The sequence below is a fragment of the Nannospalax galili genome, unplaced genomic scaffold, assembly GCF_000622305.1.
Source record: "Nannospalax galili isolate Female #2095 unplaced genomic scaffold, S.galili_v1.0 scaffold278, whole genome shotgun sequence".
NCBI classification, from domain to species: Eukaryota; Metazoa; Chordata; class Mammalia; order Rodentia; family Spalacidae; genus Nannospalax; species Nannospalax galili.
This window is the reverse complement of record NW_008347536.1, coordinates 14226925-14250055: the sequence shown is the minus strand read 5'-3', so window position 1 is coordinate 14250055 and position 23131 is coordinate 14226925. Positions and strand designations below refer to the sequence as shown.

Here is a 23131-nt window from a genome sequence, read left to right as displayed (position 1 = left end):
ATTCTTTCCCATCAAAGCCCAGCCTGTCCTTGAGAGCTTGCCTGGGTAGATTTCATCACAGGGTCCTCCTGCCTGTGTCTCTCCAAATAAGTTCCGTTCACATTTCTCATGTGAGGCACTTGTTATTGTGCCATAGATAGAAATCCCCCATCTGACCCTGAGCTAAGCGTAGGGCTATGCATCTTGACTACAGGTCTAAGACCCAGCACGGTAGCTGGTAACAAAGAAGGTGAAGTGGGAAGATTTGCAGATATGATTGCTCCATTCTGTGATGCCCTCTTCTTCAAAGGTCTCCCCCCTACCCACCCCGGTGCAGCCATCCCAGCTGCCATTACTCTCATTCCATAGTCCCTACTGGCCACACCATCATCTCTAGACCACTGTCCCAGTCCCTAACAGATGTCCTGTTCTATCCATCATCTCTAGACCACTGTCCCAGACTCGAACAGATGTTCCTGATCTAACCATTCTCGTTCTATAGTGAAAGCTCCATGTTCGGATCAGAATCTTCAGGAAAGAAGATCTAATTACGTCCCTTCCCTCCCTCCTTCCAGTCTGTCAGGGGTTTATTCCCCGAACTGGGACTGAGGGATAAGGTCTGCTGGGTCTATTTTGTATATAATTGTTTCCTCTGTACCTAAAACAGTATCTCACCTAGGGACTAGGTCTAACTAAGACCAAATATGTGTTCAATGAATGAATAAACAGAAAACTTTTCAGTGCTGGGCTCTCCTATTTGCAAAACTTAATGTTTTAAGGCTACATGAGACATCTGAGTCTTAGACACTTCACTTTCTGTCTCTGCTTATTTCCATGGAGACGGTCAGTGCCTCCAGAGTATACACACTGACATCAGATCCATTCTTCCAGAGTCTGGAACTGAAAGGTGGTAGTGCCTGCTTGTCGTCCTTGTACTTGGGAAGCTGAGGCAGGAGGGTGGCTGTGAGTTTAAAGCTAGGTTGGGTTCCAATAGTGAGTTCAAGGTCAGCTTGGATCGCATAGTGAAACCCTGTCTCAAACCCCTGCCCCCTCTTAACGCACAAATAAACAAATTGCACCACCATCACCAAACAAATAACAACAAGGAAAACAGTCTAGAAGCCAGATGGTTGGACCCTGATCTGGACCGGCTAGAGAAGGGGTTGCACTGGCCGCCACTGGTTCCTGCCTTGCACACAATCTAAATCCTATTTCTTCCTAGCATGTCATTCTCCTGGCATGTCATTCTCCAAGCCTCTAGCTCCTAATTTATAAAAGGCTCATAGGAATGCTCAACAGTGTAACCGCTGGAATACAGGTCATGTTTAGTGAATGGCAGCCCCAAAGAGAGACTTTATCATCAGGTAAGGGTGGGAAAGTGGCTCCCCAATCACCACCCAGATAATGGACAGCTAGCCTGGGACAAAAATCATGGTCTGCCCAGTGCCTCTATGTGTGGGTCAAGGTTGGAGCACACATACTTGGAGCAAAGATGACCGGGACCAGAAGAATAGAGCCCAGGCAATAGCGCCACAGCACCCAGAGGGAGGTGGGCAGCAGACAGGTTGGTATTAACAGCTTTGTCTCCTGGCCGTTTGCCTCTAGAGGCCAGACATATAACTCAGGTTTCCTGAATACAAACGGCTCCTAACTCAGAGATGGGAAATGCACCACCTGAGGGGGGTTGCCAAGGAAACCATCTTTCAAGGCTCATTATTCTTTGGAAGGGTCCATGGAGATGAGGTGTGCTCTCTTCCTCTCTCCCTGCCAGGACGCGGTGGGAGCATCTATTTCTGTAATCATCATGTTGTCTGGTAATTATCCACCTCTCCCGATGGACTGTGGGCTGTTTTGTTCATCTTTGCCTCAGAGTATCTAGCAGAGAGGCTGCTGATAGTCTACCCAGCAGACGTGGTAGGAGCAACTCTGGATGGGGTGTGGTCTTTTCTCTTTCTTCTGATTTTTTTCTCTTATCCACTCATTGGACAAACTCTACTGAGTACCCACTCTGGTGGGCCTTGTACTAGATGGAGGACAAAAGTAAGTGAGACCTGGGCTCTGCCTAGTATAGCCTCAGGCAGACTAACATACCTGGAACACAATGCCACCACCAGTGGACAGGTGCCATAGCAGCCCTGGCCCCAGCCCTCATCAATCTGTGTCTTTTCAAACAGATTCAAAGTTCTCTTTGGGAGCAAGACATCACTTTTCTGGGGCGTCTTCTTTCTCTTTCCCTGAAAGCAGAGCCCCACATAGTCAGATCAGTGGTTCCTGGGATCACTGGGTCTCCCAGACCTCTGTTGGAATCTCCTTGGTCCTAGCTGCCCTGGGCATATGGACCTACTCCTTGGTGGCTTGCTGGTTAGACCTGAGCAGTAACCTGCGTTTGGCATTCTGAGGCAACTTTCTCAGGGGCACTGTGTTTCTTGCCCCAGAAGAGGCAGCAGTTGTATCTTTTGTCACCCTCACTGTCCTGACTGCTGCCCTTATATGGTTCTTGGTTGGCTCCCCCACCTCAGGAATCGGAGCCCAGAACTGAAAGTCAGGCTTCAGGCATGGCCTCCAAACATAACACAGCTCCTTAGTCCTGCAGTCACTCCTGCTAACCAGCCTCCCTGTTCTCCCTCCTCTCAGGCACCAGAGCCTGGCTGCCAGGCCACCTCCTCTCTGTCTGCCTAGGAGACTCGCCTCACCGATGGAGACTGTTTCTAGGCTGCTTCTCTGTGACACCATCTCTGATTCCCTTTTCCTCCTGTGTCTCCAAATCCTCCACAACTGCCACTCATAGCAGGTGCTGACTGGGCTGAGGTCGCCTCTAGACAGAGCCCTCTAAAGGCACAGACTATGTCTACTGCTTCTCTCTCCCTTCTCCCCCTCTCTCCCTCCTTCCCTCTCATTCCACCCTTCTTTCCCTCCTCTAACACTTCACACATGCACGCTGAGCAGCTGGCCACTGAATACAGTCAAGAACCAGAGATCTGTGGCACAGGCAGACACACAATCAAGGCTGGCATCCTAAAGGAGGAGTTTAAAAAGTAACTTCACAAGATCAGAGTCTAACAATCACATTTACAGGACACAAACATTTTCCTAGCTTTATATACCTCAGTACTACCGCTGGTCCTTTAAGATTCTGACACCTCTTTATGTAAGAGGATCCTACATACACTATGGCTTTTGGGTCTCACAATGTACAGGATCTGTAGCTGAGTACTGATCTCACTTCCATTTTTCCAGAAGTGGAAATGAGGCTCAGAAAGGGGACGTAAATTGCCCTGGGTCATAGAAAGAGCACAGGCCATGTCGGGACTTAATGCAAATATAGAGACTCAAATGTGTCTACAGCCTCTGAACTAGATTTGGCTTGTGCAACCACTGACTGGTCCTGGCTAGAGTCAATGACTTCTGGAGGTCTCAGCTCTGAGCCCCAAACTGGCATCCCTCTAGAGCCAGTTCCCAGAAAGTACTTAGCCAGTGCCCCTTTGCCTTAGGCCTTCCAGAATCTACCACATCAGGTCACGGTGTCCTCAGATTTACCTCCACACACCCCTGCAAGAATAATAGCCCCAGAAAGTACGACTTTCTGGCCCAAGGGCTAGCCCCACTGGCACCACAAACCCCACCTGAGCGCAGCAACAGTGGGCCTACAAGCCAGACAGAGTCTACCTAAGGCGGCTCATAACACGAAAGAGCAGTTGGGACCACGGCAGGGAGATGCTGCCTCCACAAGGCTTAAACCTGAGTGAACATACCCCCCACCCCAGATGTGTGCCTGGGCATTGGCATCAATAACCTTCATGTGAAAGGTCATTTTAATCACTAACAAGAGGACTGGGGGAGGCTGTAGGTGATCTGCATAGGAATCCTAGCTATGGCCTAAGGGCTGGGCAGACTAGGCTGTAGCATTGGCCACTGGTTTCAAATCCTGGCTCACACTTATAAGCTGTATGACTTTGTGACCTAACCACTGAGTTTTGATTTCTTTACCTGTAAAGGGAGGGTTATACCTACACACTCCAACTTCATTATGAAAATGAGATGAGAGAAAAGCCACAGGTGGGGGAAAGCCAGATCAGTGTTCGTTCCCTTCCTGTAGGCTGGGCCAACTCTGCAACTTACAAAAGTCAGACCAGAGTCGTAGGGCAAATTCCCAGCTTTCTCCACTGCTCTGGGTCTCCCCATCCCCATGTGGGATGGTCTGAAGTAAAGAGTTAGGCTAGGTGGGTATGTGGCCCTATAACTTTATTCACTTATTTTAAAGATTTATTTATATTTTATGTGTATGAGTGCTTGCCTGCATGCATGTATGTGTACCATGTGAGTATCTGGTACCATAGAGGCCAGAAGAGGGTGATGTATATGTACCATGTGCGTGCCTGGTACCACAGAGGCCAGAGAGGCTGGAACTGGAGTTATGGATGGCTGTGAGCTGCCATGTAGGTGTGGGGAATTCCTTTGCAAGAGCAGTCAGTATTCTTAAGCCCTAAGCCATTTTTCTAGTCCCATTTACTTTTTTTGTTTTTTGAGACAGGGTCTCCCTGTAGCCCCAGCTGGCCTAGAACTCATTTTGTAGACCAGACTGGCCTTGAACTCACAGAAATCCACCTGCTTCTGCCTCCGGAGTGCTGGGATTAAAGGCATGAACCACCACACCTGACCCCTATTTACTTATTTTTAAAAAACTGCTGTTAAATATTTTTTTCCAGATTTAACCTGCTAAGACTGAAATACATTCCAGTTGAATACGGAGTATTGTAAAAAGCATCTTTGGTTGTACTAACTCCAAGAAGACAAAGTCAGGGGCAGGACTGATCCTCAGCGTGAGCTGCCAAGAACCTGATAACCCTGCTAACTAACGGCCCTTCTAAAAATAGAATGCACCTGACAGAGGCTGCCAGATAGAAATGGTTCAGCTCTTGTCTAACTCTGTGCTCTTGAGAACTGGCAAATCAATTTTTGTTCTCCTCACCCCCATCTCAAGCAAAGGGTGGGATCTCCAGCAATTAATCAAAATTGGTTTTCAGTGTCCAGAGAAGATCAATTTAAATAAACGTGGAACTTGCACTGGGTGATTTATTGGCATGCTCAGAGAGGAGGGAGCAGAGGAAGGGCTGGGAAAGGAAGGGACACTGAGAGTCACCTCTAGACAGGTGGTCTAGGTCACATCCCTTGTGAGGCAGAGGGAATGACTTTCCCTCAAGTGGTTCCAGCTACTACACTCTTTGGAACTAGTGGGTAAGAGGGAAGTGGTGCACAGTAAAGTGACATGAATCGAACCACTGACAAAGCAGTCCACTTTCCATCCACCCCCAACCACTCACCACAGAATAGTGAACCGTAGACAGAGGACAGGTGACAGGCACTCCTTGCTACTGGAACTCTTCCCACCTGCCACCCAAAGATTCCAAGAACATGCTATCTCTTGCTGGCCCAATGTTCACTTCCTGAACTCGGGCACCATATCAATTTGGAGAGTGATACTGACAAGAATTACAAAATCTTTGAGGCTTGAAGAAATTCTGAGACTCAGCCAAGGTCACATAGCTAGCAAACAGGAGAACTTGGATTTGAAACCAGAATTTGGCTCAAATTCTGGGCCCTTTGTCCCATTAAGGGTCACCTGGGTGGAGTTATCCTTGAGATAAGGGCTCTGCTCTGAGCAGGGGGTGGAATGAGGCCACCTCGTAAGAGTACCCTGTATCCCTGAGCTCATGATTTTCTGAAATTAGGACTGCTTAGAGAAAGTGGTTAAATCAAATACAGAGGGATGCTGACTCAAACAGACACTGGTGATCGTAAAAACAGCTGTTCTCTGCTCTGTTGTCACTCTGACTTGTGTCACAACCACTCCTTTCCTATGAGTAGGGACAGTTATCAGGCAGAATAAAGTCTTGTGGAGGCACCATGGTGAATGTGGGGCACACAGTGATTTTGGTCTCTCACTCATTCACTCACTCAGTGTTCATTCAACAAACACTTCAGAAGGCATTCTCTGTGGTAGGCATTGGGCTAGGGAGTAGATGACAGAAGGATCAGACTCTTGCCATGGGGGAGCGTGATCCAGTGAGGGACACACACATAAGCCAATGACAAACAAGTGGTAAGTTCCATGATGAGGATACACACAGGGAGCATCTTACCCAGCCTGGGAGGTGCAGGCAAGGCTTCCTGGAGCGGTCCCCTGAGCCGAGTCTTGAAGATGAGTTAGCCAGGTGAGAAGCAGAAGGGCATTCTGGGTAAGAGGGACAGCGTGGGTAAGGCATGGAGGTGAGAAGCAGCGTGGTGACTGAGACAAAGCTTTTGCAGGCTGTGGGAGCCGTAGTTGATGGGGTCAAGCAGGGAGTGGCATGGTCAGATGGGCAAGTCTAAAGAGCCCTCCAGCAGCAACGCCCATAGCACAGGCAGCAATTCTTTTTTCTTGGCACCTGAAATTCCCTTGGCCTCAGATAGAATGTCTGAGGCTATCTATTGGAACAGCTTTGTATGATGCTCAACGGGCAAATGACCAGAAGCCACTTACATGAGGACAAGGACAAAAATTTAAATTCCATTCTACTGCTGGAAATTAAATGCACCAGGCAGTGGTCCCCAGTCTGATGCAACAGGTAGCAGATACTATGGGTGTCTCCCATATCCAGTACATTGCCTAAGAATGGAACATCTGCTGGATTGCAGTCTGGTCAATGGGAGTGTGAAGACTCATCCAATTCTGATTTTCTCCTAGTTTGCATTTGGATCCCAAGGTTTAAAGAAGGTGCTGGGCAAGCCTGCTGGAGGGTGTGTGATGGCCCAACCAGAATTTGGTTTTGCATGGTTTAGGTGTAATTTTCCTTAAGGGTCCCACTTGTTTGAAACCTGATTCATCCAGTCAGCCAGGCCTCCTCCAGGGGAGAGGAGAAGTGACGTGGAGAGAAGGCCCAGGCTGCTCAGCTTCCTCAGCCTTCCAAGCCCAGTCAAGCTGGCCTTCCAACTTGGAAGCCCTTCCCAAGAGGGCCTTCCATTCTGGGTTTCCTTTTCTCACCTGTTACCTGGGCAAACGCCTGCTCCATGGAGTTCATTGAAAGAATGCTTTACAAGGAATCAAAGTCTAAATTGCTAGGACTCTAGTCAGTCTGTGGACTCAAGGTAATTCAATAGCTAGGATCCTTTCAAAAGAGGTTATCTTTGGAGTGTTTGCCTCACTCAGCCTCCTGTATGACTAGTTTACAGTTAGCTGCTTACAAGAAAGGGAACACATATATTCTCAGTTCTAGAAAGGTAGGGGAGGGGTCTGAAATCATCTGCTTAGTGTCCATGTCCCTCCCACCATGGAGTCCTATCTCTACATTGCTGCCCTGAGTTGAATATTAGTGTCCCTATTTTCAGAGGAGGACACCAAGGCTCAAAGAGGCTAATAAAAACTCAACTTTCCAACACTGAACTCTGTAGTGACTGAGAGTACTTCCAGTGTTAGCCAGAACGCCCATGATAAAACACACAAGGACGTTAGTCCAGTTCTCCTGTTCCCATGGGTACTTTAGGATACCCTCTGTCATAGGAGGATCTGTGCACTCTGTGGTCCTGAGACTGGAGACAGACTGGAGCACGTGCCTGGCTCAGTGAGGTGTGGTCTAGGAGAAGCCAGTGCTGGCGACAGAGGACTAAGGTAAGGGCCCTGCTTTAACTGCAGATGGCCCACAGGCCACACCCTCAAATTTTTTATACTGGAAATGGGAACTGCTAATATATTTGAGCAGTAAAAGACTCTTGAAACCACCGTGACAAACTACAGGAGTCCACAGCCTCCTGGAGATGGGACTACACTGGGTGGAGGTTCACCAAGAATAAAGAAACTAGAAGGGCTGGGCGTGGTGGTGCAAGCCTTTAATCCCAGCACTTGGGAGGCAGAGGCAGATGGATCTCTATGAGTTCAAGGCCAGGCTTGTTACATAAAGAGTTCCAGGCCAGCTGGGGCAACAGGGAGACCCTGTCTCAAAAAGACCCCCTCCCTCCAAAAAGAAACTGGAAGGAACACATTTCTAGCTAATTTAGCAACAATGACCCATGTTAACACTACGGTCTGGTTTAGCTGTTTGCCATTTTAGGGAAGCAACATGAGCGAGGGGTTGTACACCCACATGCTGAGGCTCTGAGCAGTGGCAAGAGCCACAAGTGGTGAGGTTGGTCCCTGCTCACCTGGGAGGCACAGCTCACCTGGGTGGCACAGCTCACCTGGGTGGCACAGATGAGACAGTTCCCTGCCCTCCTGCCTTCTCTCTTGCCGAGTTCTTGCCCCATCTGGGTGAGTACATCTCACCTGTTCCTATTCTCTTGGTTTATTCTCCATGTCCTTGTGTGTCTTTTTTTGTATATTTTTCTTCTTTCTGCCTCTTTTTCTACCTCTCCGTTCTCCCATCATTTTTTTTTATCCTGTCACTCAATCTTTGCCTGGTCTCTCCCTTTACTGAGGCAAGAGAGCCTACTCCTATATATTTATTTATATACTTTATTTATTTCTTTATTGAACACTTTTATGTATCATGCCTCATACAAAATATGCAATGTTTTGCATTCATCTGGAAAACAAATAAATAGTGATTTTTAAAAATTGTTACTCTAGGGTTGGGCATGGTGGCACACCCCTTTAATTTTAGTGTTCTGCACGCCTCTAGAGGCAGGTGGATTTCTGTGAGTTCCAGGCAAGCCAGAGCTACAAAGTGAGATCCTGTCTCAAAAAACAAAAAGCAAACAAAATATTATTACTCTAGATTGATTTCTGTACCCTAATCTCAGAAGTCAGAGCCAGCAATAGAATAAAAGTGCTACCCTAGGGCTCCTAGCAGGAACGATCCTGTGGCTGAGGCATGACAGGCGTGAGAAGCGTGATGGTGGGGGCATGCAGGGCATGAGTATAATGAGGGTACATGGAATGGAGACCCCAGTCAGCAGCCACCCATCATGTGGCACCGGGCCTTTCAACCATGGAGCTCTCCCCTTGAGGGCCTTTGCCACTCCCTCCCCGAGTGAACTACCCCTAAACCTGAGTTCATCAGGTGCACAATCCCTCCACACCTTTGCTTACGCACATCCCTGTGTTTTGCATGCCTTGGTGGGTTCAGTTCTGTTCACCTGGTCAACACCTACCCATCCGCTGAGTCCTTCCTCATCCATGGAACCAGCTAGAATAGCCTCCTCCTTCATGTGATCAGAGGTAGGGTCTCAGTCTCCTGGCTCCCCTAGTGCCCAGACCAGGGCCTGTTACACAATAGGTATCCAATCAACACATGTTGGAGAAATCAAGAGTGCAAAGTCTTTTGTCTCCTCCTTTACCAGAAGGACAGCAAAGTGAGTTAACGTGGCTCTGGCCTGAGGTTTTCCACCAGCCTCCCCTTTCCCATCCCTGAATCTAGTCCCTTGCTTTGAGACCCACTCCAGTTACCCGCATACCTATATTATACCACCACCCTCCTTGGTGCTTTCCCCATACCCACAGGAAAACCTATCTTCCACCTAGGCTCCCAACTCCCTGACTTTCTGGGAGCTTATTGGGGTCTCCCTCATGGCTGTATTTTCACCCCTATGTCAGGCACATGCCCCACACAGTGAGCCAACCCCTGAGTGCAAGCTCCAACATGACCATGGATTAAGTGAGCAAGCAAAGGCATCTTTTCACCCCTTAAGGAGAAAAGGCCAGAGGCAGCACAGCTGCTGGCCACAGGGAGGGGAAGAATCAGAACCCAGTCTCTCACCCCTGCTAGGTAGTGAGTGGTGCAGGCGATCACCGTTCCAGCGACATGGGATGAAAACATTACACTACCTTGTTGGCCAGGGCGTCTCCGGGTCCATCTTCACCTTTCCCAACACTTAGCTCTGACTGCTTGCAATTAGTATCTGAGAGACAATCTAAAAGGCAAGCTGCATTATGGACCCCAAGAAAACTGCAGGGCACAGCGAAACTTGTACAAAGAGGCTCAAATGCAAAAGGTTGGTTCCTTTTCCTACTCAGCTGAGCCTCATCAAGGAAATAAGATCAAGAAAGTGGTGTTCGACTTTAGCATTTATTTATAATTGGAAAAAAACTATTGGTTTGTTTTCTGAGCAAGCACAGACCACAAGCACGTCACAATCAATTGGCTATACATGAATATTTTTTGTCATTCTTTTACTAAGAGCAGGAATGAAATAGCACCAAGAGAGGTGTGTGCACTACACATTACATAGACAATCTGTGGTATGCAAAAAACCCGGGCCACAAAATCATAATTAATTAGACACTTCTGGTCTGCCTCAGCAGGACACAGCGCTATTGGCTGTGTGAAAGTGGGGCAGAGAACAGGAAGCTGTGCAGAGCTTAGGGGGAGTTTTGCAGGCATGCCAAGCAGACAGTGGGGAAAGTCTCCATCCCAGCCTATTTGCCAGGGGTGGATGGGGAACTGCAAGATGAGGGACAGAATGAGGGGGTCAGGCATCCGGAGTTTGATCACCTGCGGAAAGGTGATGCCAAACACTGCTTAAGGAACCAAGGTCAGTTTCGTCCTGTAGGTTTGGGATACAGAACGAGACTGGCTGAGTTTTATTTGTAAACAGTAGAAATCAAAGGAAATTTCTGATTAGTGAAGCGACACATTCAAGAGTCAAAGTGAACTGCAAACAGAGTTTTCTCGGGGGTGTCTGAGGAAGGGGACCTCAACAGCTTGAAGAGGGCATACCCAGGTCATCTAAAGCCTCAGGTAGGGCGGGATAAGAAATTCAGTCCCTGGTACTGTGGGGCCCTTGTGGTAAACTACAGCACACTACTCAACTCAGTCATGGCACACATGTGAGTTGAGAAATGGATATGTCACTGTGGAGACGGCCACCTGTCTATCCACCAAGCCTCACACAGTGCCTGGAACAAGGCATTCAGACTGTGGATGCTGAATGAATGATCCCTGTGCATTGTAAACTCTGATTTACTCTATCTACTAAACATACGCTCATTCTACAGAGAAATCCAAGTTCTAGTGAACACCACATCTGACTGCTGCTAAGTTTGACAGAAGAGTCATGCATTGGTAGATCCAGTTAGAGCTTGTGGATAAAGTTCTCTGGTAAACATTAGGGCTAGCTAACAAGTAGCCAGAAACAGTACTTCTGGATGGTTACTGGAACCTGCGAGTCATGGCAATGAAACTCATCAAGGTTTCCTTCTTTCCCTAGCACTTCCCCTCCCTCACAGTCCAAGCCCTGAGCTGGAAATGATGGCAGCGAATGTGGCCATAGACTTCTAGTCTTCCTCTTCTGTTAAAAACTAAGTCTGCTAGCACATGAAGTCTCAACCAGCCCCAGGGTGACAAAGGAAACAATGCAAACAGATGCATCTTTGCCTGGACAGTGAGACTAAACTGAAGCTTTGAGCTCCGCCTTCCCCAAACCACAAGGACCTGAAGGGACTTCTGAGGCAAGGAACCGTAAGACCTTCCTTCTGCACCATTTTCACAAGGGAAAGCAAGTTGGAGTGCCACAGCCCCGCCTGTCAGAACGCTGGAGTCAACAAGGACTTCCGGGAGAGGAGACAGTGTGCGGAGCCACCTGTACATCACCAGAGTATTTCTGGGGGACATTTTGGGTTCCCTCACAAGCACTTAGGAGGCGTGGAGGGGAGGGATTTCACAACCACTCCCTGACTAATTCCTACAACACAATTCTAGCACAGCTAAGGGGGCACTTGCCTCCCCTGGGGGCTTTGGTCACACACACACACAGACACACACACACACACACACAGACACACACAAAAAACACTGCAAAACTAAGTACATTGAGAGGTGCTTCTAAGCATCGAGGAAGTCAAAGGCGTTTGCCAATCCCTTCGCAGGACACATCCAGGACCTACAGCTACCACACAGATACTGACCAGATGCTCAGCACACTAGCCTCTCTATGGAATAGAGCAAGAGCAGTTCAGGGAGGGAGGGGAAGCATCACCACACTTGCCACCACATCTACATCCCACCTGGGGGTCTCAGGAACAGAAAGTCACAGTAAGCACGCTATCTATACACCTGACCATTCTCCCTTAGCCAGGTGCTCTGCAACATCAGCAGCACATGGAGGGTAAACAGAGGAAAACCATCTCCCATTGCTGGGATTCCCCCCATGACATCTACAGCACCTAAAACACCCACTCTTTGCCACCTTTGGCCAGCCTTAGCCAGTGGCCCATCTATTACTTGATATATAATTTAAAGCCCACGGATAGGCATGAAACACAAGCACATACTCCTAACAGAAGATTCTAGGGGACAATCACTTCAAATTAACAGACACAACTCCATTTCATCAACATTAAGGCCAAGGTTGGTTTGATGTTGTTGTTTTGTATGTAATATTTTCACAAATTCCATCAACTGCTGAAGCCCAAGCTGAACTTCCATAACATGCAATCACCCAATGAACTTTGGAAAAGAACATTTACCTAAAGTTCAAATTCCAGTGACACAAACTGTGGGAGGAGCAGGGGGAGGAGAACCTACAGCAGACTCCACCAGGAGGTGTGCCTGGCAGTAGCTGAGATCTGCCCCCACCCAGACCCGCAGGGAGGGCACAGCCAGTGCACAATACTTCCTGGTGTCCCAGGAGCCCTTGGCTGGATGCTGTGCCACCCACAGGAGGAGGTAGCGCCCTTGGTCTGTGAAACAGGATTCCTCCACCAGAAGAAACCAACCACAGAGCTCCTGGGACACTTGGGACCAAGGCAGATGGGAAGTCTCTAATTAATTTTGTGGCCTTTTTTGTTCGTTGGTTGAAAAAAAAGGGGGGGAAGAGAGAAGGAAGAATAAAAGGAAAGTGCGGTGACATTTACTCTTTCGCCTCAGCCAGTTTATTGTTCATCTCTTTGCTTTGCTCCTTGTCGTCAGGTTTGGTGGCACTGGGGCCCTCTGTGGTCTTTTTCTTGGCGGCCTGGCCCGACACCACCTGCTTGTCTTTGGCCTTCCTCGGGGGCTTATGGCTTGCTGAGGTCTTTTTTGGTTTGGAACTCTGAACGCTAGGTTTCTCTACCTGCATGAGGAGACAGACAGACAGAGCACAGATACAGAAACACAAAAGGGAGGGAGTGGGAGAGAGGATGTAGAGAAAGACATCACAGTGTTAACTAAGGAGTATCGATAACAATAGAGTTTGACAGTGACAGGGCAAGTGCAGGAAGGATTTCTGTGATGTCTGGGCATCAGGGTTCTCTTGTCTGAATCCCTGGGCAGCCTCTCCGGTTGGCAATACTCTCTGGTGCTGCGTGGGTTCCCTGTTCTGCCATTTCTTCCCTGGAATAACCAAGGCAGCAGGCTAGATCACAGTTGCAGTATCTGCTATCCCTCCTTGGGGGAGGGTTACACCCCATTCAACTTGGGCACAGACGTGGTTAGCTGTGGCGACTGAGTGTAAGGAGGGACATGTGTGGGTCACCACCAGGCCCAGGAGTCAAGCAGCCTGTGCTTTCATTGCTCTCTCCTCGCACAGAGAGGCAATGTGAGGGGCGGGTATTCACTGGGTTGAACTTTGGACGTCAGGTGTCAAATGTTGTTGGCCATACCTGGCCTTTCTCTGCTCTGGCCCTGGGGTGGCAGATAACACGTGGAGAAGTGTTTTGAGATACTTCTGGGGTCAGGCAAGCCACAGGCACTACCAGCCACATGCTTATCTCTGGCTGGGCTTTGCCCACTTCCCCAGAGCAGTCACTCCATTCTTTAGGCCTCTCCTCTAGCTCTATCCCCTCATTCTGAAGAATTAGTCCTGCCTTCTCTTTTCTGAAGAAATCTGGGGCCACTGAGGACTCGGTATGCCCCCTCCTGTCCATCCTTAATTTCCCCAGTCTTCCCTCCTGCCTTACCTGGAATTTTCTTTCATCCAACACCAACCCATGTCCCGAGACCTGTATTGTCTGTGGATGGATGGAGTTAATGTTAGGCCTTCCAGGCTTGGCCTTTCACTAACTGAGGCCCAATGACCAGCAGATAAGGTAGCCACTCTTCCTGGTTTGCCTGGAATAGGGGATGGGGTTCCTAGAAACATGGAGCACTCAATGCTAAAACTGGATACATTCCAGACAAACTGGGTGTGGTAGTTAGCTACCTTAGCTACAGACTGTCCTGGCTTATAGGAAATGCCACCTGAGTGCTAAACTTGAGGACAAAAGCAAGCAAAGGCTACTTAGATTCTGGAGTTATTTCGCCCTCAGACGTGTTCTGCTGTTACACACAGGAGAGGGATATGTGCCCAGCTCCATCCAGCCTGACATATAGTAAGTGAGGCTGCTTGGCTCGAGTGATCCTACTTCACTAGGAGCTCTGCGTCCACCATGCTTCTTCTCCTAGTTATGAACTCATATTGAGGTAAAATTGGGCAGGACAGTGTGAGCATAAAAAAAAAAAAATCCCTGAATTTTCACTAACAAATGACTGAGAACAACACATCTTGCACCTGCTGTGACAGGGACATTGCGACATAGCGGACATTGTGGTGGATGGTGTTTATCAGGGAAGAATGAGCAAAGGTGGGTGGGATTTAAGGACTGGGGAGGGAAGGAAGGGTCCAGGCTTAGAGCAGGGTAGAGGAGGAGTCACAGGGTAAGGCCAGGCCAGGGAGAGCCCAGGCAAACCTGGGCCAGACCCTCAGAGGCAGGAACACAGGTCCTTTAAGACTAGGGGATACAGCCAGGCGTGGTAGCATACACCTTTAATCCCAGCACTGGGGAGGCAGAGATCAAGGCCAGCCTGGTCTACACAATGAATTTCAGGCCAGCTGGGGCTACAGGGAGACCCTGTCTTGAAACAAACAAACAAACAAACAAACAAACAAACAAAAAAACTAGGGGATACAGGAGAGCATGGTGGCACACACCTTTAATCCACACACTTGGGAGGTAGAGGTAGGTGGATCTCTGTGAATTTGAAGCCAGCTTGATCTACATAGTGAGTTCCAGGCCAGCCAAAAGATGAGGGAATTTAGAGCTCAGGTGAGATTTTCTGTTACTTCTAGTCTACACTTCACACACGCAGAACCTAGTCTATGAAAATTGATCAAACTTTAAGTTGTTTTTATTTCATGTAATGCAGCTTCCTAATGTGTCCTTTGAATTTAACAGAGGTACCTCTTGAAGATGCCCCTGGGTTGTGTGCCAAGGAGGGAAGGTGTGGTTTATCAGGAGCCTCTCAGGCCTGGCCAGAGTCCCACACTCTGCCTCCTCCAGTCTGTGCTATAAGGGCTGTCTCACCTTTGGGGGTTCCTTGAAAGGCTCACTGTAGAGACTGCGTATTCTTCTGCGATCTATGGCCTTGTCATCAGCTATGGTGGGCTTATTGGCCTCCCCTTTGAATTGGGCACTGTAGCTGGTCTCGTGAGACATCTTGTCATCTGGGGGTTTGTACTGGGGCTTGGCTTTGATGGGTTTCACAGGCTTGATGTCTGTCCATGCTCTGAATTCATTCCTGAAAGAAAGCATCAATGATAAGAATCAGCACACGGTGCGCAAGGCGCCCCATCTCGGCTGCACACGCTGCAGACTCCCCGAACTACGCTTGTGGCACTGACTAAACTAAGGCTGGAGTCACTGCCATTGCCACCACAAAAACTTCAGTTTTCCTTCTCCCAAAGTTGACTTGGGTGTGGTAATCGCAGTAGAGATTCAGAGTAAGAGCTCAAGGTGCCTCCCGCCCTGCACTGGGGGACCCAGGCCAGTAATTATCATCTTCAGGCCTTGTGGGCCCAGCTTCTAAAAAGAGGCTGAGCGTGTCTCTCCCACTCAGTGCCTTGTGAGTTTGATGACCATGGGATGCCTGTGTGAGCAAGGCTAAAGAATTGTGGACGTGGTTGAGACAGGCATTGGGCAAGCTGCAGTCTAGCAGCAAATACCAAGTCCTCCTACCCCCACCTTTCCTGTGGTGATAGAGATCAGCTAAGTAAGGTCTTATGGGTGCTAGGCAAGGGCTCTACTGCTGAACACCTTTACTGTCCAGAATCTTCAGGGTAATCCCTCCCTTTGAGCAGCAAAACTTGCTTCTTACCTTGCAAGAACATTAACAACCTGGTCACTTTAGATGGGTTGTTAATGGCATGTCTTAAGTACATAGCACATCCAGGCATCATTTGGACATCATAGCTAGGATTGCAATGGATGTATATGTGAAGGAAAGCCATTCTGTTCTTGGGTGTGTGAACGCTATTAGTCTGTCCCCTGTGTCACCCCATCTGCTGCTATTTTTTTTTTTCCATCAGTGTGCCTGTTTTCCTATTCACAGCAACCCCTCTATGGTTGCTACTCAGCTATTTTGTTGTTCTTTTGGTATTATTATTATTATTGTTATTGTTGCTGTTTTGTGTGTGTGCGTGTGTGTGTGTGTGTGTGTGTGTGTGTGTGTGTGTGTGTGTGTGTGTGTGTGTGTGTGTGTGTGAATGGGTAGTGTTCAGTATTTAGCCTGCTAGGCACAGGCTCTATCACTCAACTATATTCCCAGCCATCTTCTTACTTTTTAATCTCATTAAGTTGCCCAAGCTAGACTTGAACACTCTCTGTTCTTCAGGCTGACTGTGAACTTGTAATCCCTCTGGCCTCTGCTTCCTGAGTAGCTAGGATGACAGGCCTGCACCACCAGGCCTCAGTACTTGGCTGAGTTTGCTCTGTTATGGGTCTGGAAAGTAGGTATCCCACAAAGTTCAAAACAGGAAATAACTGAGGTGCTGCTGGAGGCCCAAAGGGTCTCTCTACTTTGAGGGCAGGGAAGTCTGTGAAGCAGTTCAGGGCTCCAGAGGCCTTGATGAGTCTATTTCCTGTCAGGGACCCTGGGCCTGTTCTTGGGAAGAAGCAATCAGCTATGGAGCTGAGTTGGTCCAAGGCCATCTCTCACTTTCCTAATTCTCTTCCTCAGGACTCAGAAATAAGAGCCTCAAACAGGGAGGTCATGGGGACTGTGGCGGATGGAGTCAAGCTGCCTCCCTTCTTTTATTCACTATTTTTATTTTGTGTGTATGAGTGTATTGCCTGCATATATGTAAGTGCCCCCCTCAAAGTAGTCAGAAGAGGGCGTTGGATTCCCTGGAACTGGAGTTATGGACAGTTGTTAGCTGCCATGTGGGTGCTGGGAATTGAACCAGGGTCCTCTGCAAGAGCAGTCAGTGCTCTTAACTGCTGCGCCATCCCTCCAGCTTCATGGTTGCCTCCTTTTTTAAAGGACTGCCTCTAGCTATTGAGCAGATCATCTGCCTAGAGCCTTAATTTCCTCATTTGTAAGATAAAAGCATTCGGCTAGAAAAGGCCCTGAAAAGATCTGTCTAGCTCCCAAGTCCTCAGCCATTAAAGCCAGTTTGGTAACAGTTAGGTAACTAGTTGGTCTTTTGATCTGCCCTCTGGCTCCTACATGGAATTGCCACATAGCTTCAAACCCACCTTTCTGGTGCATCTTGGGCCTCCATCTGGATGTCCCACCAACTCCTCTGACTCCATGTCCCTACACTCAAGTTATCTGGTCTTCCCTGCCTTTTCCTGGACTCCCATTCATACCCATTCATTCATTCACAAGATTTTTCCAGTGCGCCTGATGAGACACTGCACATGGTGGAGCCCAAACAAGTAAGAACAGACCCTGAGCTCAAGGTGAAGTAGGCAGAGGAATTTGAGGTTACTACAGGGCAGGACATGTAGAGCCATGGAGGAGGAGGGGTAAGTGCACAGAGAAGGAGCTCCCATCCCAGCCTAGGAGCCCGGGGTAGTTTCTGGAATGGAGTCAGAGAGGCTCCTTGAGTTGGCCAAAGATGGGGAACAGGGTTCCAGGTGGAGTGCACAACCCACCCAGAGGTTCCTGAGTGGCATGCCCTGTGGGGACCTGTGGGCAGTGTAGACCTCTGGGTTCAAATTTGCTGGAGTAAGAAACATTAAATATCATTCTTTTCTGTCAAATACTGTAAAACTTTTGTTTAGGACAAGGAATTCAAATCTTTTAACACCCCCTACCACCACCCTGTAAAACTTCTGTTTATGAACAGAACCCTGTTGCGTTCCAGGAACTGACTGCCTGGGGTGGCCCAGCCCTTCCCCCCTTTTGGCCAACCCTTTCATTTCTTTTGTGCCAATTCTTTAAAAACTTGCCAGCCTCAGAAGACTGAGAGGTGGGACCCTAGGCACAGACAAAAAGACACAGTACTTTTGAATTGGGATTAAAAACCTGTTAAACTTCACGTTCACCTGTGCTTGCTTGATCCTAATGTTGCAAGTCACCCTTTTGCAAAAATCAAAGCTGCCTTGCTAAGTTTACTTTAGTAATGCCTGCATGTTTTTGTGCTGTACTGGTGGAGTCCTGGACCTCAGATTTTATTTCTAACACTGGGGAAAGGCACAGGGGGTAATCACGGGGGGCCCACTAGCCATGCTAAGCAGATGCTTTTTCCTGCAGCACAAAATTACCCAGTGATTTTGCTCCTAGTGGTGGATCACACATCTGGTGCTGTAGACCAGGCCAACCCCCTGTGTCGAAACAGGCTACAAGCCCTCGCAGGGAAGCCATTACAAGTATACTGTGGTTAATGAATATAGTAAACCTACAGGGATATCTTCTAGGCATTTGTATTTACATTCATGTTTGTTTAGATGTGTCTACTTCCTTCTATTTGTCTTTACAGTAGAAGAAACACCACTGAGATAGATTAATGGCCACAACTTGAAGACGGATAATGGGGAGGCCCCAAAAGTCACTATCTTGCCACGATACAAGAGAGATCACCCTACATCTGTCACCCCCTCCAAGGCTCAAGGACCATAGTGGAAGATTGGTGGAAAGATTTTAAGAGCGGAGGAAAGGGGTGGAGTGTGTCCCCAAAGGGCCTGGTTCCTCCAAGGGGCGGGGCCTGCTGAGGAGAATTGACTGCAGAGAGTTAGCCCAGAGGGAGGGGCTTTTGGTGCCATCTTGGAAGAGAAGTGGCGTGGGCAAAAAAGATGGTCCAGTGTCTCACCCATAGGGACACGAGAGGGGGCATTTACCGACCTGAGGCGAGACTGTGGGCCCATGATGCATGGGCGAAAGCTAAGAGACACTGTGGGCGGGCGCAGAAGCGATCTTGAATGGCGGGCCAAACCTGCTCAGAGCCAGGTGCTGGGTGTTGGGCGTTCGTTTCTCTGTAAGTTTCTCCCCTATCCCACCAAATATATAAACTATGAAAAATTCAGACAAAGATATGTTATGTGGTTTGTCTAATAGCGCCAGGGGCAAGAGACCCTAAGAGAGCTTGGGCGACAGCATGCATACCTGCACATACATGTACCCCCACAGGAACACATGCATGTGCATATGCACATGCATGTATACACACACAAAAATAAGACGCTTAATAGAAAACTCAAGAAGAATCCTATTTTTGAGTCTGATTTCATTTGCATGGCTATATGTAGGTCAGGTTAGAGTTGAGCAAGGACCTTGTCCCCACCTGACTTTCCAGCACCTTGTCTATGACCCAGGCTGCTGCCTAGGCTTTCCACCCTTACTGACAGGACTCAAGGGCTTAGCATTCAGTGGGTATGAATGGAACAACCATTGTTTGCTTTCACTTCTGGTCAGCTCATTTCCCCTCCTCCCATGCCCTTTCTTCCCTGTTACACACGGGGTAGGCACTTGCTCCTCAATGGCATGAGAACTCCCCCTTCCCAAGTCCTTGACCTTTTACAACCAGCACCTAGAGGTGGGTGTATGGCCTAGGTTTGGGGTCCTTTGGACTTATGACCACTCTAGTTCCTGGAAACAATCACAAGATGGGACTCTTCTTGTCAGTCTGGGTGTCTTAACTGTAGTGGGGTCTGGGCTTGTAGTGGGGAGGGCCTCAGGCTGCTAGCCCTGGCATCCCCGAGATGTTCCTCATGTCTAGGCGTCTTTATATCATGGTGTATAGAAGTCATAGGGAAGTGATGGTATCCATCCTAATCACTAAAAGCCCTCTATTTCCTCCACAACAAATCCTCTGGTGGACCTTGTAATTCACAGCTAAGCATGTTTTCTACATAATCCCTGCAGAGACAGAGGAAGGTCCTCCAGTGGGTGGGTAACTGCAGACAACTGGATTCAGTCAATACATTTAAATGATACCTTGATAGCTTATTTGTGCTGGAAGAATCTACTAGACTAGGCAAGGCCAGCTCCCAACCCTGAGCAATGAGTGGCAGAGCCAACTCAGAGTCTTTGTGGCAAGTTTTGGACCACAGCTAGTCATATTCAGGAAGGCAGCTAAAGAAGGGCTCTAGGGTTTGATCTGGTTTTCAAAGAGGTCAACAGATATCAACTGTTCAACTCCTGTCCAGCCTTCTGTCCCCACCTTTCCTGAGCCTCAGTAACTCCTTTTCCTGGACCATTGCATCAGATCACAGCATCTGAGCCCTGATATCCTTCCTCACTTCTGAAAGGCTTGATACACACCAGAGAAAATCACTGCTTAGCTGTCTGCATGCTGTCCCCTACCAAATGTTCCTGTTTCCTACAGGATGAAGTCCAAGCTCTAGCTCCTCTGGTTCACACATGCTCTGACTCAGGATGTCATGGGATTTGGTGCCAAGTAATCTGTCATCACGATTGTCTTTGGTTGTCAACGTGAACAGCCTGGGAAAAGGGAATCTCAATTAGGGAATTTCCTCTATTGCGTTGTCCTGTGGTCCTGGTTGTGAGGCATTTTCTTGATTGGTGAGTGATGTAGGTGGGCCCAGTTCACTGTGGGTAGTGCCACCCCTGAGCAGGTGGTCCTGGGTTATATAAGAAAGCAGGATGGCTGGGTGTGGTGGCACACACCTCTAGTCCCAGCACTTGGGAGGCAGAGGAAGGTGGATCTCTCTGAGTTCAAGGCCATCCTGGTCTACATAGTGAGATCCAGGCCAGCTTGGGCTACAGGGAGACCCTGTTTCAAAAAGACCAAAAAAAAAAAAAAGCAGAATGAGCACAGGCCTGAGGAGCAAGCCAGTAAGCAGCTTCACACTCCACACTTCAGTTCCTGCCTCACTTCCCTCAAAGAAGGACTATGCCTTGGAAGTCTAAGAGGCACTAAACCCTTTAGCCCTCAAGTTGTTCTTGGTCAATGTCTTATCACAGCAACAGAAAAGTAATACATGTGTCGATCCTTCTTTCGTGGTATCTATCAGACATCTGGGGAGTATTTATTGTGCTGCGTACTGTGCAGTGCTCTTCAGATGCTTTAACCTCATCACAACCCTGGACTGTTTTACTAGTGAGAACACTGCACCACACTGCCCTTCTCCAAATGTTTGCCACCCTTTACTATCACTCAGTTCTGTTCACACTGCTTCAGTTGTCCACAGACCTGATGTACACTTCTCCACAACTCCAGTCACTAATATACCAGCAGCCTTCCTCCTGTGCTCTCCCCTCTGTGTGTCCTCTTAGTCTCTGGGCAGAATTAGTTTCCCTTATCTGGCCTGACTCTCTGCGTCAGTTGCCATGCATCATCTCCCACAGGCCATCTGAGTAGACAGCCTCCTTCCCTCCCATACCTGCTACCCCAGAGCAAAGATGGTCCTGTACTCAAAGCAGTAACTCTGATTCATTGTTTCTTATAAACAGACCTTCAAGAATGGCCTCTGCCCAGTTCTTTTGCATATTGTTCTCTCTTAGTGTGGTCCTCACCTGCTAGGACAGGGGGAAGCCTCCACCTCCTCTGGGATCACTGAACAGGAAGCCTCTGGGTTTCCTGGGAAGCAGGACATGTATTTGTTGCATAAACAACTCAAGGTATCAAGGTAATCCTGTCACTTTCCATAATTTGTGCCTAAACCCTTTGGCACTCTGGCTTGGATGGAAGTCAATGGCTCTCCTCTTAAAAGTGGCTGGTATGGTGACAAAATATGGTATTGCAGCCTCCTCCTTGCTCTCTGGGGACAGCAAGGTGCTGTCAGGAGGACACACAGAAGCCTATCAATGTGTCATGGAGGGGGTGTGGCCCATAAGGATTTATAGGCAATTAAGAGTTGTTACTTAAGAGTTGTTACTGGGAGGGACTTGTGGAGTACTGCTCTTCCCTGATGATCTATAGGCAGTTATTAGTTGCTGGAAGAGGAAGAGATATTTTCTTCAGTGGTATAGCCAGGGTAAGTTTCCCATGCTCCTGTAAATAACTTCTCATTCATGGTCCTGTAAGCAACGTTAAATAAACTCACTGGATCATCACACACACACACACACACACACACACACACACACACACACAAGCAACGTTAAATAAACTCATTGGATCATCACACACACACACACACACACACACACACACACACACACACACAGTAGACTGGATATTAGTTGGGAAGAGGAAGGGGATCAGTGGAAGCTGGAGGGGCACAAGAGAGTATTGGCCCTAATCACACATGGCCTCCTGGATTTGGGGAGGGCTAAAGTATACAGTCTGGGGAAGACTAGGAAGAGAAGGCATGACCCTTGCTGGGTAAAGGCTTTCCAGTGTGCATACCCTCAGATCACACATACACCTCAACAACCCCTCAGTTATCTCGGTAAGTAAGCACAATAAATTCATTGGTAAGTAAGCGCAATAAATTCATTGGTTCCCCAGTAAAACTTTACTCAAACATTGGCTTGACACTAGAACTTAAAAAGGGAATAAGCATTGTTTAGTATCCCCAGAAAAAAAATTCTTACAACAGATGAAAATTTTATTTGTTAATGCTATTATGTCTCATAATTATTAAAAAAAAAAGAAAATGAGAATGCAAAAGATGTTAAAAGGATATGGGAATGGAGATATTTTTCAAAATAGAAAAAATGAGAAAGGCTAAGCAAGTGATGAAGGTCTGTTCAGGTTTGTTATGATATATAAAGGCTGAGACAAAAATAATACACACATAATCTTAAAATTTCTATGGTCAACTAGTTTAAGGAACAAAATATATATCTAATCAAGGTTAATCTGAGAATATTTGTTTTTTTTACCCAAGCCTTATCTACATAGCACATGATAATTAAAAGTACCAGACTGGTGGAACTAACCTTATTAGATGTTTAACAGTCATAGTTTGAGGCCTATACTAATGTGGTCAGAGGGACTTAAAGGACAGTTTTTGCCCCTTGCCCTCCAAGTCGACTAAGTGTCCAGGGGACCATGGAACATCTCTCAAAATATCCTGTAACTGTGGTGAGTCACCTGT

The 23131-nt window shown here is 47.9% G+C and overlaps 1 protein-coding gene across 2 annotated transcripts in view; it reads right to left on the bottom strand.

Moving 5' to 3' along the window:
* Positions 1-23131, bottom strand: part of Map6 (microtubule associated protein 6) — an 87051-nt gene that overhangs the window by 6532 nt on the left and 57388 nt on the right. The window contains exons 2-3 of one of the 2 annotated variants that reach the window (XM_008844235.3): positions 15209-15422; positions 12803-12999 (exon numbers count right to left, since the gene is read on the bottom strand). In XM_008844235.3, the coding sequence (XP_008842457.1) occupies positions 12803-12999; positions 15209-15422 (411 nt within the window). The remainder of the gene's footprint in view (positions 1-12802; positions 13000-15208; positions 15423-23131) is intronic. The other variant, XM_029568886.1, reaches the window with a different exon arrangement.